The following is a 14,418-nucleotide window of genomic DNA, read 5'->3' as shown; positions in this document are numbered from 1 at the left end:
GTAAACTGGCAGTGGGAAAAATGTTGCCGCTAAGACGTTTTATCTGGCGAAACACCACTCGGTGCCCAAATCAAGACAAACAAATGGGAGGAATTCACATGAGCTAGGAAACACTGCTATGACAAATATAGTGGATGTGCTACCTGACAAATGCCCAGAATAGAAAAGGAGAAGCGGTGGCTGTTGACCGCCGCCTTCTCTGGGCGGCTGAGGCCGTTTCAGGGGGCAAAAGCCAGATGAGAGGCTCATCCATCACTGACTCATCTAGCAGAAAAACAAACCGTCCCTGTCTCTGAATCGTCAAGGCCAACGGCACGGGAATGTGTGCTATCAACGCAGCAATGAGACAAATTGATGCGCGGATTTACACCCGGTCCATTCAAAGTAACGAGCCACTCAAATGGCTTCACGCCCTTTGGGCTTCTTAATTGAAAGCTTTTTATGACGTCACTGGGTCGGTTTTAGTATCATCGCTCCTGAGAAATGACAGCCACTGACGTGTCGCCACCATAGCAGTCTAGTCTCGAGCCGTGGTCTCGTAGCCATGAACGATTGATTTAGTGAGTTATTTGTGGGGGACAGGGAATAGCCCCAGAATTGTTGATAATTGCCTATATTACAAAAGTATACCCTAACAGCACTCCACAGCTCCTCCTTCAGTGACAGACTGTTACACCCTCGCTGTGCAAAGGAGAGATTCTGCCGCTCCTTCTTGCCTGCTGCTGTCAGACTCTTTAACAAGAACATTGTTAAAGACAACAACTGGCGGACATTAGTGCAATTGTGCAGTCCTGCACCTGAGCTCGTATCGTGCAATACCCAACATTCCCCACTACTGTAATACTGTGCAATACTCAATATTCCCCACTACTGTTAGTCTAGTTTTATGTTTATCCAATGCTGTTCCTTACATTTCACTACAGCACTGCAGCACTGTCACTTGCTTAGAGTAGTTTTCCTCTGTACTATGTACAGGCTAAAATGAGTGTTCCTCATACTTTTTATGTAGCTGTATGTTGGTGTGTATATGCACGTGTATGTACACATATTACTGTGTACATTTACATAGGTTTGATCCTGAATGTTTGCCGTTAATGTTATACTTTAATGGCTACATTATGCCGCATGTGTCCCTGTGTGACCTCTGTGATCTTTGCTGCTATAACACAGAAAATTTCCCCACTGTGGGATCAATAAAGGCCTTCTTATCTTATCTTATAGCACAAACTGTAATCACACAGCACTTCAAAAGTGCGCATGTACATGCACTTGTGGCAAAAACTCTCTAACTTCCACCAACAACCCAGGCTAAACTTCCCTCCTCCCCGATAGACAAAAGCTTGACAGTCAGTCAAGATGCATCGCTTCAACAAAGTTCTTTGACACCAACTGGTGTACTACTTTCCTATTTGGACAGGCTTTGGCAGCATCTTCTGGTGTCAGAAATAGCACAAATATTTGAGCTTTTCAGCAAATGGCTGGGGATCAGTACCACTGGAAAAAATACCAAGATGCCAATTCGTGTAAAGTGAACTGCGAATAGATGGCGGATCGCCGTACTAAGCTAGAAACATCGTTTGACGTTTGAAATTGTGAAATGTGACAAATTCTTGTTTTTTATGTCATATTTGTGCAGCTTCAAAAGTGCTGTAAAAGTAAGACGACTAAGGCGGTGAGACATACCTTGGCGTTGTAGGCAATGTAATGCTTGGCCAGAGCCTCGGGTGTGTGCATCCATGATTTCTCTGAACACAAAAACGCACACACAGTTTACATTAGTGCCCATTTAGGTTAAAGCAGGGTGCACACTGACAATCTGCAATTTCGACGGAATGCCCACCCCTGAGCATTATGGGCATATTTCAGCAAGCAATCCAACAGTTATGCAGAGTCACTTCGGAGATATAATGGATCAATTTGAGTCATTGTGTAGCAAGAAGCCAGTCATTTGTCAGCAAGTGATAAGCCCGCCTTTATTTTCCAATTCATCCATTAGTCGCTTATCAGTGTTTACAAGCACTCTACTGCCGTGTGGTGCTTGCTGAAATTGTTGCGAGCACTTACAAGGTGAAAACAATTCAACTGTCCTGTCCTCTGCACATGCATGCTGGTGGATTTATCATAATTAAGCTATGACGTTTTGCATTGCGTTGCAACCACAGGCCAAACCTTTGACTTGATTGATGATAGCTGTGATTGAATTCCTTGTTTTGGAAGGCAAAGCCCCACTAAACATTTTCAAAAGTTTGAAAAAATGTTCTGGGCATGCTGCAATAGGCTACAGTACTGTCAAAAGAGGGTATCCGGGATCAGAAAATATTTTACGACTCTAAAAGTCCTTGTGTGCACCAAGAAACACGCTGTGATTACTCGTAATTCTCCACCTGAATACCATACGGCAGTTCTTTCCCTCATAATCAGCTGGACGGGCTGAAATTCACCCCCCCTAATCTTGAGCTTCAACTCTCTCTCGAAGCTGTGCTGATTTCAAATCCAAAGCGATGCAATGTCGGCATCTACAGCGATCCATTAGCCGTTACAGTGGACTACAAAGCAGAATTTCACACACCATCTGGGAGAGCCTCTCGTCCTATGGCAGTAAATGGAAGAAAATATGAGCGACTCAATAACTTGCTGAATGTTGTAACTCTTGTCTTTTTTTGAATGATCACATGACAGGGCCTTCAATTAGCATGTTTTGCGGTGCGCAAGGTAAATTATGCTCATCATTGTATGCAATTAGGCTTGATATATCCAAAGCGACCATCATGAGCAGGTACTTTTTGAAAATTGTGTCCTTCAACATGCATTACCAGCATACAGATTTATAAGGTTCTTCTACATTGTAAGTCAACCAAATTTTTACGTAAGCATTCAAGTCGTGAGAAGACAACAGCCTCATTTGATGCAGTGTTCAGTCAGTCACACAGGTAACATTCAGTGCTCTCCATCATGCAGGGAAAAGAAAAAGGGGGATGGGCTACAGGGACAACCTTTATCACGCTGCTGACATCCCGAGACAGAACAAGTGTACTCGGTGAGCACACAATAGCTCCTCGCTGGCCCTCCAATTCCTTCTTCGGGTGATTGGTTGGCTGTCAGCACACATTGGTTGCACTGTTTTGTTGACTGCTGCTGTCCTCTGCGCTTCTATTTGACACTCATTTTAGTCCACCCATCCTCACAGGGTGCAGCACCACCTCCTCAGTCCACATCGTACAGTGACTGCCCAAGACTTAGTCATGGACTGATTATGAAATCATGGGTGGGTCATGGACTCATTATAGGTTACGGCATAGATTTTCAGGTTACGAATGGCATTCAATGAACTTGTCTGTGCAGTGGCGTGAGAATACATGGACATGCTCAATCTTGGTCCGATTGATTGTTTTTCATCGGATTGCGTTAGTCAAGGCATACGAGGGATGCTCCATATCACTTAGACCCATACCAGTACGAGTATTCACTCTTTGAGTACTCAACAATATCGAGTACGATACCTCTAGTACTTTCAATACTGTATATAAAATGTCATTTTATATAATGACAAAAAAATGTGAATAATGACCTTTCATTCTGCCGCAGATGATGATTCACTGATGTGTCAAACCGCTGCTGTAGTAGTCGCGCCGACTACTGCCGAGGAGGACTTACACGATGTCCGATTTTGTTTGCCTCAAGTATCACGGCTGGTATGTGTAATTGACACCCCGACACCGCCTGAAAGGTTTGTCATTGCCTACAGATGCCGCAAGAAGGCATCAAAGTGCTACCTGAAGCACCTCAATTCACTGCAACATAATTCCTTGGCAGAAAAATGTCTCATAATGGCATGGAGGATAGGTTAAAAAAGATAATAAAACAATCGCAAACATGTGGAAATCATTGTAGGTTTTTTTTTGTACAAACAATTGTGATGTACATCTTCTGTTTGTTAATCAGGTGCTCTGAAAGCCACTCTGACTAAAAATGTGGGCTGTAACAAGAACCGGTTTAGGATAGGAAAATCGGTTTTAATTTAAAAGATGTGAGTGCATCGAATTGAACTGAATCAAATTGCTTGCATTCTTTAAAATATGTGTATATACATTTCTTTATATAATTATATATATATATATATATATAAAGATGTATGTCAAATTCTCCTGTTGCACAGCAAAGCTGTTGAGGCACAAAGAGGCATACAGATCCACCCTATGCATGACTAAGCAGCCATACTGGACTGTTGAAGAAAAAAAAGAAAGAAAGAAAATAAGGAACTGGAAATAAGGTCACAGAGGGATTCCATGTATTTTTTCTGTTTACTTCAATCTTAGGTAAAGCCCAAGTACTGTGTAGCAATCAGGAGAAGGGGGCAGCGGGGACATACTAAGGAGATATAATGCATCGACGGGACTGTCTCCTCTCGCACTCCAACCAATATAGCTGAGAAATGGTTACATCCACTAATCTGCTTTATCGTACTCGTTATTCTACTCGGAGTCTAGTTTGGATTGTTTTCCGTTTGCGGCAATTTGCTGTTTCACTTGTATTCCCGTGCGGATTCTTTGTTTACTTGCGACTCGGCTTTTTCTTTTTTTTCTCCAGGCTCACTCAACTCCCTGCGTGCCCTCGCATTCGGCTGCCTGAATTACCTTCTGTCCTTAATGATGCCTTTCTTTGAGGTCAGCCTTGTCCATGTCTAATATGGTGCCGTCAGTGTATCTTTCTGTGTGTCTGGGTAATGAATGCTTTCGGGAACTAATTGCAGTCTCAGTTAAGCGACGCAAGCTATTGTCAAGGCCGCAGCTGTCAGTCAAGTTCACGTTACTTTTTCTCAGAGCACACCACTATGCATCTAGAATTGTAGCCAACATAAACAGTCAAATATGTTGTGTAAACGTGTGCTTTTTCTTTAACCTTGTAGTTTTGTGTGCTCCGAATAAACAAAGACCGTTCACTTTTGCAAAAGATTGCCAAATGTCTGGTACTGCATTGTTACATATTGGAGCGCTTGGCACCTTTGTACCAAGCACTCACGTTAAAATAAATTATAATATTAATATTTTTTTTACACTTGAACAGCTTCACGATCTTCATGCAGAGACATTCAGTTGACAAACTGGTACAAATGACCAATCGTACATTGAAAATGAACTCTGAATGGTAAATATTTTTAGAACAATGGCCGTCATATATGTAGCGTTACTTTTGAGGCACAGTAAATAATGATCAGCATTCACTTTGCAAAATGCGTAATGCCTGCAGCTAAATTGCAAACTCATTACGTCGAAGACCAATGGGCGATGGGGGGGGGGTTGGGGGCGTGAATGATGACACCCAAAATATCATTATGGCCTGGTGGGCCACCTGGGCCCCGCACAATTTCTACAACCCTCTCCAAAAAGCCTCCTGCCCTGATGAGTTGCAGCTGAAGAGCAGATGGTGGTAAACACATCAAGCTGTTTTCCCCCAAATGTGCCCCCAAATTTTGCTTGGTCTGCCCTTGGGCAGGGTCACCTCAAAACTGCGCGCCGTATGAACATTCCTGTTGAGTTAGTCATAATCAGCCCGGATGTTTTTCTCCTCAGTGCCCGTTTGTTTTCCTTGTACGAATACGTTTTATGTTGCTTCATCATTTCAGCAGCAATCTTTTGTTTGGACTTCATTGTTAGTCACACTATTAGGCGAGATACCGCCCAGCTGAATTAATCGTTTGGAGGCGTTAAACAGCAATTTATGATTCACCCACTTCCTAAAATGTTTTTTTGGAGAGTCACTCGTGTTAAGTAAAATGCTCCAATATGTTGTTTGGCGGCATCCCTGTCCGCATGAGTTTGTGCAGTTCGAACTTCATTGGCTCACCTTTTTTCCTGTTGAAGGCACGATTCATAGTGGAAAATGTGCGCCGCTGTTCCCCCCGAGTGTATTCAGATATTCCACCTAGCAGAGCAGAGGAGAAACACATTAAGCTCAAACTAACAGCCTGGTGAAGATGGGAAAACAACAGTTTGTCAGCTTTCCGATCTTGCGAGAGTGCAAGGCCACAATTCCTCTGATTTACCACGAGACTGCCTCATATTTATCAATTTATAACGTGAGCGTTTTTGAACATGTAATAGACGTAATAAAAAAGAGAAATGGGAGCCTGGAGAATCAAAAGTTGATGCTGATAAGGCTGTGCAAAGGAATTATGGTTCATTTATTATTCTTTAAAATTGTTGTTTATCCTGCTAAAAAGTTTGCGATCCTCAACACAACCCCCTAGGGTTACCCTAACCCTGACTATCATTAATTACCCAAACGTGGGTCTTTAGAACTCCTGCATAATAAATGCCGACTATTCTTCTTTTTTTTTTTTTTCTGACGTAGTCCCAACTCCGCACCTGCCAAAGTGCCCCACATGGAATCGCTTCCTTCCAGTAATAAAAAACATCCATCTACATGGCATGTCTTGCCATCAAACAATTTCAGGTGTTTGCATCAATTATCTCGAGAGATGAATAATCTCGGGGACTGCAAGGACGAAGTGTCCAGGTCCGGGTGGGCGGCTGTCAGCCGCCTCATGTCCCCTGCAATCAATACTCTTGATCCTTTGACTGTGGGGAAATGTGGGCTGGCCAAGTAACGACTATATTAGCACACACTGTTGCAAACAAATTAGCTTTTGCCCTGGAAATTAAAAAAAAAATGGAAATATCTTCAGCATTGACTGGCATTTCCAATTTATCAGGGAGAGCCTCAAGTTAATGTGAAAAATGTTCTTAGTCAGGAACAGCCAACCAGGTAATATCCTGTCGAAAGAGCATTTGAATACTACCGGCAAAACGTCTTCTAAGACAGCCAGAAGAGAGCAGTTGCATTTTTGCGACATGGTAGTGATCATATTCGGAGGTGGATTGAGTCACTTAAGTCCCCAGTGAAGGCCCAGGTCCCAAATGCACCAAAACACTTCCAACAAGGACTTTCTGTCTGCAAGTAAAATGTCCCCGTTTGCACTGCAAAGTCTTCACATTGGTGGTTGGCACCGCATGGCCACTCAACAGCAAGACAAGTTTATTTGGGGAGCATCAGTCAGACTCAAGGAAGACCCAGAATGCTTTACGCTGGCAAAGAAATAATCAATACAAACAAGATTTCATTTATGGCAAAGCAACGGTGAGCAATCAAGTTTGTAGGGCAGATTGGAACCGTACTGACATATTGAGGTGCTCTCGGGTATTCAGGAAGTTTACCCCACACTTGAGAAGCGTAGAAACGCAAGGCAACTTCACTTTTCTTGGTTCGGCTTCTGGAAACACTCGATGCCTGCACCTCACAACCTGATCGCCGCTCAAGTGAGTGTTTCTCAGTCCAAAACATTTCACAATTCAGAATCACTTTGTAGGCTCACAGAAAGCCGGCGGAGAGATCTTAGGACACTTGTGATGTGGTACCAATAAGAACTTGAGAAACAACATTCTGCACAAATTTCATCTTTGAATTGACTTTTTTTTTTCCAGCCCTGTAAAAAGTCTATTAGTCCAGTCTACGGCAGAATAGATCACTGTTTTATAAAATAATTTTGCATTAGAGATTTGTTTTTCCCCCCGATCGATTAGTTATCGATTCATCAATTTAATTGCTGAAAGTTTAGTCCAGTGTTCTGAAAATGAAGATGCGAAGATTTTCAGTCTTGTTCATACAGCTCGGGTGGATGTTCGCTGCTCCCGTCTTTTCGCGCCCTGGCTCGTGCTATTTGCCACTTGTCAAGCCCTCGTTCCCTCCCACTGCATTTCCGATGAATCTCGATACGCCATCTCAATACAAAGTGCAACAGAGCGAGTTGATCAAACTCTCAGCACTGTTCCGGCATGACACGGCACCCACATCCACCGCACTGCCAAAAAGCTGAAGATCCAACAAAGACCGTGTATACTTCATTGAAATTCACATAACAAGACGCATGGAAGTGACTGCGGGCATGTTCAGCAACCTCCTGGAATGAAACGACGCCGAGCCATAACTCACAATGACGGCACACAAACTGAAAGGCAAGCGAGAAGCTTCTCGTGACACCGGGCTGCGATGTCACTTGGCACGATTGGCGGCCGCAGTGTTTGGTCTGCTTTAATAGCATCCTGTCTGGTGACTGGGCCGCGGCCTCTCCGGAGAGCCGACGCATTCGCACAGGCACACACTCGCAGGCTTGACACCCCTCTGCCAACTTTCGAGAGTGCCTCACTCTGTTTACCAACTGCAGCAAAGTTCCGACTTAACTCGCTCGCTTCTCCACCAGGCTACATTATGGGAACGCACCATTCATATTCAATTACTGGACTAGATACTTTGAACGCTGGGGGCCCACAAAAATCATTTGCAATACTGATTCAGCAAATTACAGGAGCCATAGATTAATTTTCTGCTCCTCAGCAATATGTTTGCTTGGCTCTTCCATAAGAGCAGGATTCGAGCTGTCGGGATGTTGCATTTGCATAGGAGACGACAAACCGGGCTCGCTATCCCTAATCAAGTGGCCATGCCTTACGGATACAAACGACTCGCTCCTTGAAGTCACTATCAAAGGAAGAAAAAAAATGCAAAGAAAATAACGTGCTGATGGAGTTTGTCAATGATTTGTTTTCTGAACGGGCTCCAGAGAATTAATATTGACATGATAAGCTTTTGTTTACATTTTTGTATGCGTTAATTTGTTAAACATGTTATATTACTCTGTCGCATGTCGACAAATAGTTATATACGGGACATATACGGAAAAAACGATGCACGGATCAGACTGCGGTTGATGTTTAATTGGTATTGAGGATTATGAGTGAGTCCTTGGAAAAAATCCTCTGTTGTAAGGGCTTCCTGGAGCCAACAAGTCAAACAACCCCTGCGCGACATCTACAGCTACATGAAAAGTGCTGTTGGGGTTAACCTCCCAACTGTGACAAATAATGAATCACATTCACCCTCCTAGCATGACTTATATACACAAGTAAAAAAAGTAAAATACTGAGTCAAACAGTTCAACTTCAGTGACTCAAACATTTGGAATTTAGCTAGAGGCCGAATGTTATTGGCAAAAAGCGACGCCCACTTTGACTATGTGAAGTCCTCGTCACAGCAAGCCCAATACATCCAAATCATTTGAGATAATGACGCGGCCTCGAGCTGGCTAATTCAAATCAACAAAAGAAATTCAGGTTAGCGCCGAAAGAAGAACAAGTGGAGATCCAAGCCAATAACAGGACGCAAATGCAGCAGACGCCGAAACATCAACAGTGAGCACTGCGGTCGTGACATCATTCCAAGTGAAAGAAAATCAACAAAGGTCCTTTTTGTTTTCTTTCCTGTGCGCTCACCGTGGCTAAGGAATGCTGCTGGCTAATTGAAGAGCATGACTTGCTATTGAAAGGACTCTCAAGCTTGATGTCTTTGTATGCTTTGAAGCACTGGCACAATGTCAACGACAGCACCTGACCTCTTTGAACTCGAGACGCCGATCGCAACGATTTTGGGCAAAAAGCATGCAAACAACAGCGCGGCGAGCGTAGAAGCAACTTACGTGCCTTGAAACGGGGGTGGAAGAGCGCAAAGGAAAGGAAGCGGTCCTAATGCTTTTCAGCTGTTGGCCAGATGCTGCTACACGAAGGACTGCAGCATGGAGAGGCGATGGGCTTTGCAAACTCAACAAGAAACGTTTGGCCAGACACGCGATACTTCACGTTCAGCTTCCTCCGCCCACAGTCGCTCCGGAATTCTTTTGGCGTTCCGCATGTGCAAAAAACCAGACCCCTTTGCGCCAGGGAGCGCTTCGCGGAGACGTATTGTGGCATACCAGACGTGACCTACAAAACCCAACATGCCAAAGGTTGCGGTCTGACCTTTGTATTTTTTTTCAAGAGTGATTCATCTTCACACTCCACGGCAACATCTTTTGTACCACTCAAAACAGCAGCACCAGCAAAAACCTTAGAAAGTGAATATCACATTAAATAGGCTCGTTTTTAAGCCTATCGTTTCAACTGTGACAATTTTATTTACACGGCCTCCATTCCGACCACGGACGGAAACAACAAAGAGTCAAACTGCATCCCGACCCTCTTTTACGAAATGGAAATTACCCTGTAAAGTGAATTAAGAGATTTGTTTCGCAAGATATTATACATGTTTGAAGAGAATTTCTGAAAACATGCCAGGACTGGAATTGACATAATACTCAGTTGTCTGTTACTTATTTGCGATTACTCGGCCCATTTCCTCCACTATACAGTGTGCATCTTCTCTTTGGATAGTCTCCAAGCGTGGCTGCCTTAGAGCGCCTCGTTGTTGGCCACAAGTGTGTGTGCATCCGAGAGAAAGGCGGAAGCAAGCGTAGGTGAGAAAAAAAAAAAGTCAGAAGAGACAACCGGTGTGTGAACAAGGGCATATACTTTCGTGGCTCAAATGTAGTTGTAAGAACGACCAAGTGCTTTGACAGGACAGGAATGCAAATGGCAAACGAAATGACAATCACAAGCATTATGAGGCCCAAAAATCGGAAACCATGAAATACATACAAAATACAATACAAAACAAATGTACGTATGCTGGAATCGGGGTGATGTGATGCGTGGCCGCATTTGCAACTTGCTGAAGGCAAGTGAATGATTTATGCTTGTTAACAGACAAGAGTGAGTTGCAGCTAACTTGTCTAGAGAAAATAATAGCAGTGATTCATTTTTGGAGGAATGCATTGTTAATTATTGATTTGATTTTGAATGTGGTGCATATTAAGGCTGATTGACCGCCGGTAAATTCAAACTTTTTCATGACACTGAAAACCAGAGTTTTGGTTGTTTTTGTGGTAAAGTTGAACTTTATTTAAATGGCATTTCCATTTATTTCAATGGAGGATGATGATTTGAGTACAAGTGTTTTGATTTGTGAGCATGCTTGACGGAGCAAATGAAACTCGTATGTCAAGGCAGCGCTGTATTATGACCTTAGCTTGTTAATTTTCCTGCTTGAAATGTTATGTAGAGGATGAAGTCCAATCATGATTTGGACACGAGGAGATAAAAGTGCCCCTGGTCACACACAATTGCCAAGTACTTTGCAACGCAGTTTGGCACATTTCTCGTGTGTGTGTGCTGAGGCCGCCCGCTCGGTCAGGGCTTTGGGTGTGGGCGCGCTTTTGTTGGCACGCTCGAGATTGATTTCTGCATGAGGAAGCATTTCAAACCCGCCAGGCTGCAGACGTGGCCTTGTCTGTTCCCACGTCATTTAGCTTCTTTTCCTTTCCTTTTTTTTTGCAGCGCTGCCCTCTATTATTCCATATTTGAAACGTGTGTGCACAGGTGTGGCGAGGCAGCTCCTTACCGCACAGCCAAAAGCACAACTCATGGGAAAGTGGAAACATATTTAGCCAGGAAACAAAATGTCATTTATTCGTTGGGGTACATGGGTACTTTTGACACATTTACTTGTTGATAAAGCAACATTAGTAGAGCTGTTACGTATAAGCATTGCTTTAAGTGCATTAAGCTAACTGCTTTCGTGTCGTAAAATTGCCACAATACGATGATCGTGACATCGTCAGGAGACGTTGGGTCGTTGCATTCAACTTTACGGTTTTAATTGTGAAGGATGCACAGATTATGAGTATGTCCGCAAATTATGCAAATCAAACACATTTGCGGGGCCTTGAATTCAGACGGAAAGAGAGACTTCGGTGAAGCGAACAATACCGTATCATGTGGCAAATCCGTTCGGCGGATGCTGATCCTTTCATACACCCTTGCAAATCAGCTGGGGACGTTTGAGTCCGCCATGTTTACACAAATTCCGGGTGCAATTATTTTGACTTCTTGCTGGGCGTGCACATGTGTTTGTGCATGGGTGGAGAAGCGGCATGGGAAATATCGTTTGGAGCCGGCACGTCATATGCGGTCCATCTACTCTCAGTATGAAACATGCTAAATAAGCAATCATTTGATCTCTCCAATAATAATAAAAAGACAGTCCGCCGAATAACTTTATGGTGAGTTCCAGTCATATTCATGCAGCGGAGATTCGCCGGCAAGGTGATTCGAGCAATCAAAGTTGAGCTTGAGGCAAGGCGAGTGACATCAAAAAACACAAATCAACTTCCGTTGTTCGAATTGGGAATGAAAGTTGGGCGAGACAGGAATCGAGCAAAGAATGTTAAAGCTTCATTGAAAGCTCTGTCAGGAGTGTTTAGAAAAGACGCGGTTGGCCGTGGCCTTGGGTGTATTTCATTCTCACTTTGGCCAAGTGCAGAGATCAATGCACATTTGCAGTAACATCTAAATCGAACAACAAGAAAGGTTGGAAGTGACCATTTCAAAATGTCTTTAAGTTGCGCTTTTATCTATGGATTTAAAAGCAAATGCTCATTTTTTTAGATTTTCAAAGAGAAAATCTGGAACCTAACCCTAACAACCTCTTCTCCATTAATAAATGATGAAATGAAATGAATCAGTAGCCACACTTTCCACAGGTAAACTCAACAGGTTGTGGACTGGATGTACGACTGTATTTTTTGGGGGGGGGACTTCCTGTTGGATAATCAAACATGACAAGCAACAAAAGTATCAAGAGGTCGAAAAAGAATGCAAGAGTTCATCAAAACATAACGCTCCTGTGCTTGCGTCATGCTACGCTCTTGCCTTTTGCTCCACGGCTGATGTGGATTCACTTTTTTTTTTTTTTTTAAATTCATCTGTTATACAACTCAAGTCTCTTAGCAGCGGGAATCTGAAGGACGTAAAACGATCCTCCAATCAGCGATCAAACAAACACGACGCTGCGTTTCACAGCAACAGAATCCTGTCCAAAATAAATGATCTTAAAAGTTGCAAGCTGTATGGGTTTCTCCCTTTTCATAGGAGCCACACAATGCATGTTTTACAATGGGCTTTTATTGCAACGAGATTTACAGTCGATTTTAGGAGGCCTTCAAAACACGTCCTCGGGGTTTCCTTTTAGAAATTTTCAACATGCTAAAGGCCAGCTTTCTTTTTTCGTAAATGAAAAATGACTTTAGATTTCCATCTTTCTCCTGTTTTTATCCACTCAGTATGACTGAATGTAATTGAAATGTATAAATTAGTCAAATGACCAAATAAATCTAAAGTATAAAATCAATGTAAATGATATGAACAGCGTGAATATGAATCGTTTGGTATTTTGGGCACCGCAGCTCAGTCAAAGGACAGGGCGAGTTGCTAGCCGGATGCTAGCTGGGGAGGCCGCTAGCTGGCATGAGGCTGGTTGGTCTGCAGGCAAAGTGGCCAATGGCTGCGAGGTTTGTGCCCCGCTGAGAGAAAATGAAAGCTCGGTGAGGACAAAAACCTGTTTTCACAAGTTGCTTCGACACCTCTTATCGAATCAATTCTCCTCCCTGTGGGTGGCCGGGAACCTGCTGTCACAACTGATAGCACAAAATGGAGGAAGGTCGATCAAAATGCACAAAGCGCCAACACAAAAGCACGTTAATTATATGGATTTTTTTGTTGTTTGGAAGATATGCGACTAGCAAACTGCAACGAGGCGCAGATTCACTCGACCACAGAAGCAAACACAACTGGAGAGTCAACACGTGGTAACGTAGTATTTAGAGGTGCAACAAATTATGAAGTAATCGATGGTCAAATTAATAGACAACTATTTTGGTCATCCATGAATCATTTGCAGCTTTCTTTAACTTAACGTTGAGTGATTGAGTGAATGCCTTGAATGAAAATAATAAACATTTGGTTTTACTTTGGAAAACAGTGATCAACATGTTTGCCTTATTTGTTTTACGTTATGGTGCAAATTGAATCAGAAGTGATTCAGTTTAGTGTCTTATGAAAATAATCGTTATTTGAAGCCAGTATATGAATAACCCGGACGTGACCGTGCGTGATGTCATTGAACCTGAAGCAGCCTCAGAAATGGATCTCAAAATGTCTTGTGAATGTAGCGTGCATCTCTTTCACACCTTCGCATTGATCAGTACGCAAGTAGCAGCTCTTACGTTGGAAAAAATTGGCATGTACAATCCTCACTCGCGTGTGACGTTGCTCCGTTGTCCGTTTTGTTTGTTTTTTTGTCAATGAACAACACCAAATAAAATCAATTAAATGGTAACCAGAAAAAAAGAGTTCTCAAACTTTAAAGCGAAAAATTTTGTACTCAATGAATTGACTTAATATGCATTCTCATAATCAATTGTAAAGATATTTGATAGTGGGTGGAATACTCCACAACAGGAAGCAAACCTCAATGAAGAAAAAAGCAAAGAGCTCAAGCGTAACAGTGGGGTTGGAAAAAGCAGAGCAGGGCTGTGATGTGACAGCACAAATCTCCCCGCTTGATGTCAAAATGTGAGAAGGAAATGGCAAGGAGCGAGCGTGATTGACAGTTTCTAGCGGAAAACTAATTGGCCTAAGTGTCAGTGCGGCTACG

General features: G+C 43.0%; 1 protein-coding gene across 3 annotated transcripts in view; it reads right to left on the bottom strand.

Moving 5' to 3' along the window:
• Window positions 1–14,418, bottom strand: part of gulp1a (GULP PTB domain containing engulfment adaptor 1a) — a 34,116-nt gene that overhangs the window by 7,148 nt on the left and 12,550 nt on the right. For all 3 annotated transcript variants that reach the window (XM_086052387.1, XM_086052386.1, XM_086052388.1), the window contains exons 2-3: window positions 5,845–5,922; window positions 1,684–1,745 (exon numbers count right to left, since the gene is read on the bottom strand). In XM_086052387.1, the coding sequence (XP_085908513.1) occupies window positions 1,684–1,745; window positions 5,845–5,922 (140 nt within the window). The remainder of the gene's footprint in view (window positions 1–1,683; window positions 1,746–5,844; window positions 5,923–14,418) is intronic.

This window comes from Filicampus tigris, chromosome 14 (assembly GCF_054856515.1).
Source record: "Filicampus tigris isolate MCC_2025a chromosome 14, RoL_Ftig_1.0, whole genome shotgun sequence".
Taxonomy (NCBI): domain Eukaryota; kingdom Metazoa; phylum Chordata; class Actinopteri; order Syngnathiformes; family Syngnathidae; genus Filicampus; species Filicampus tigris.
The sequence above is the reverse complement of the archived record's forward strand: the minus strand, read 5'-3'. Positions and strand labels throughout refer to the sequence as shown.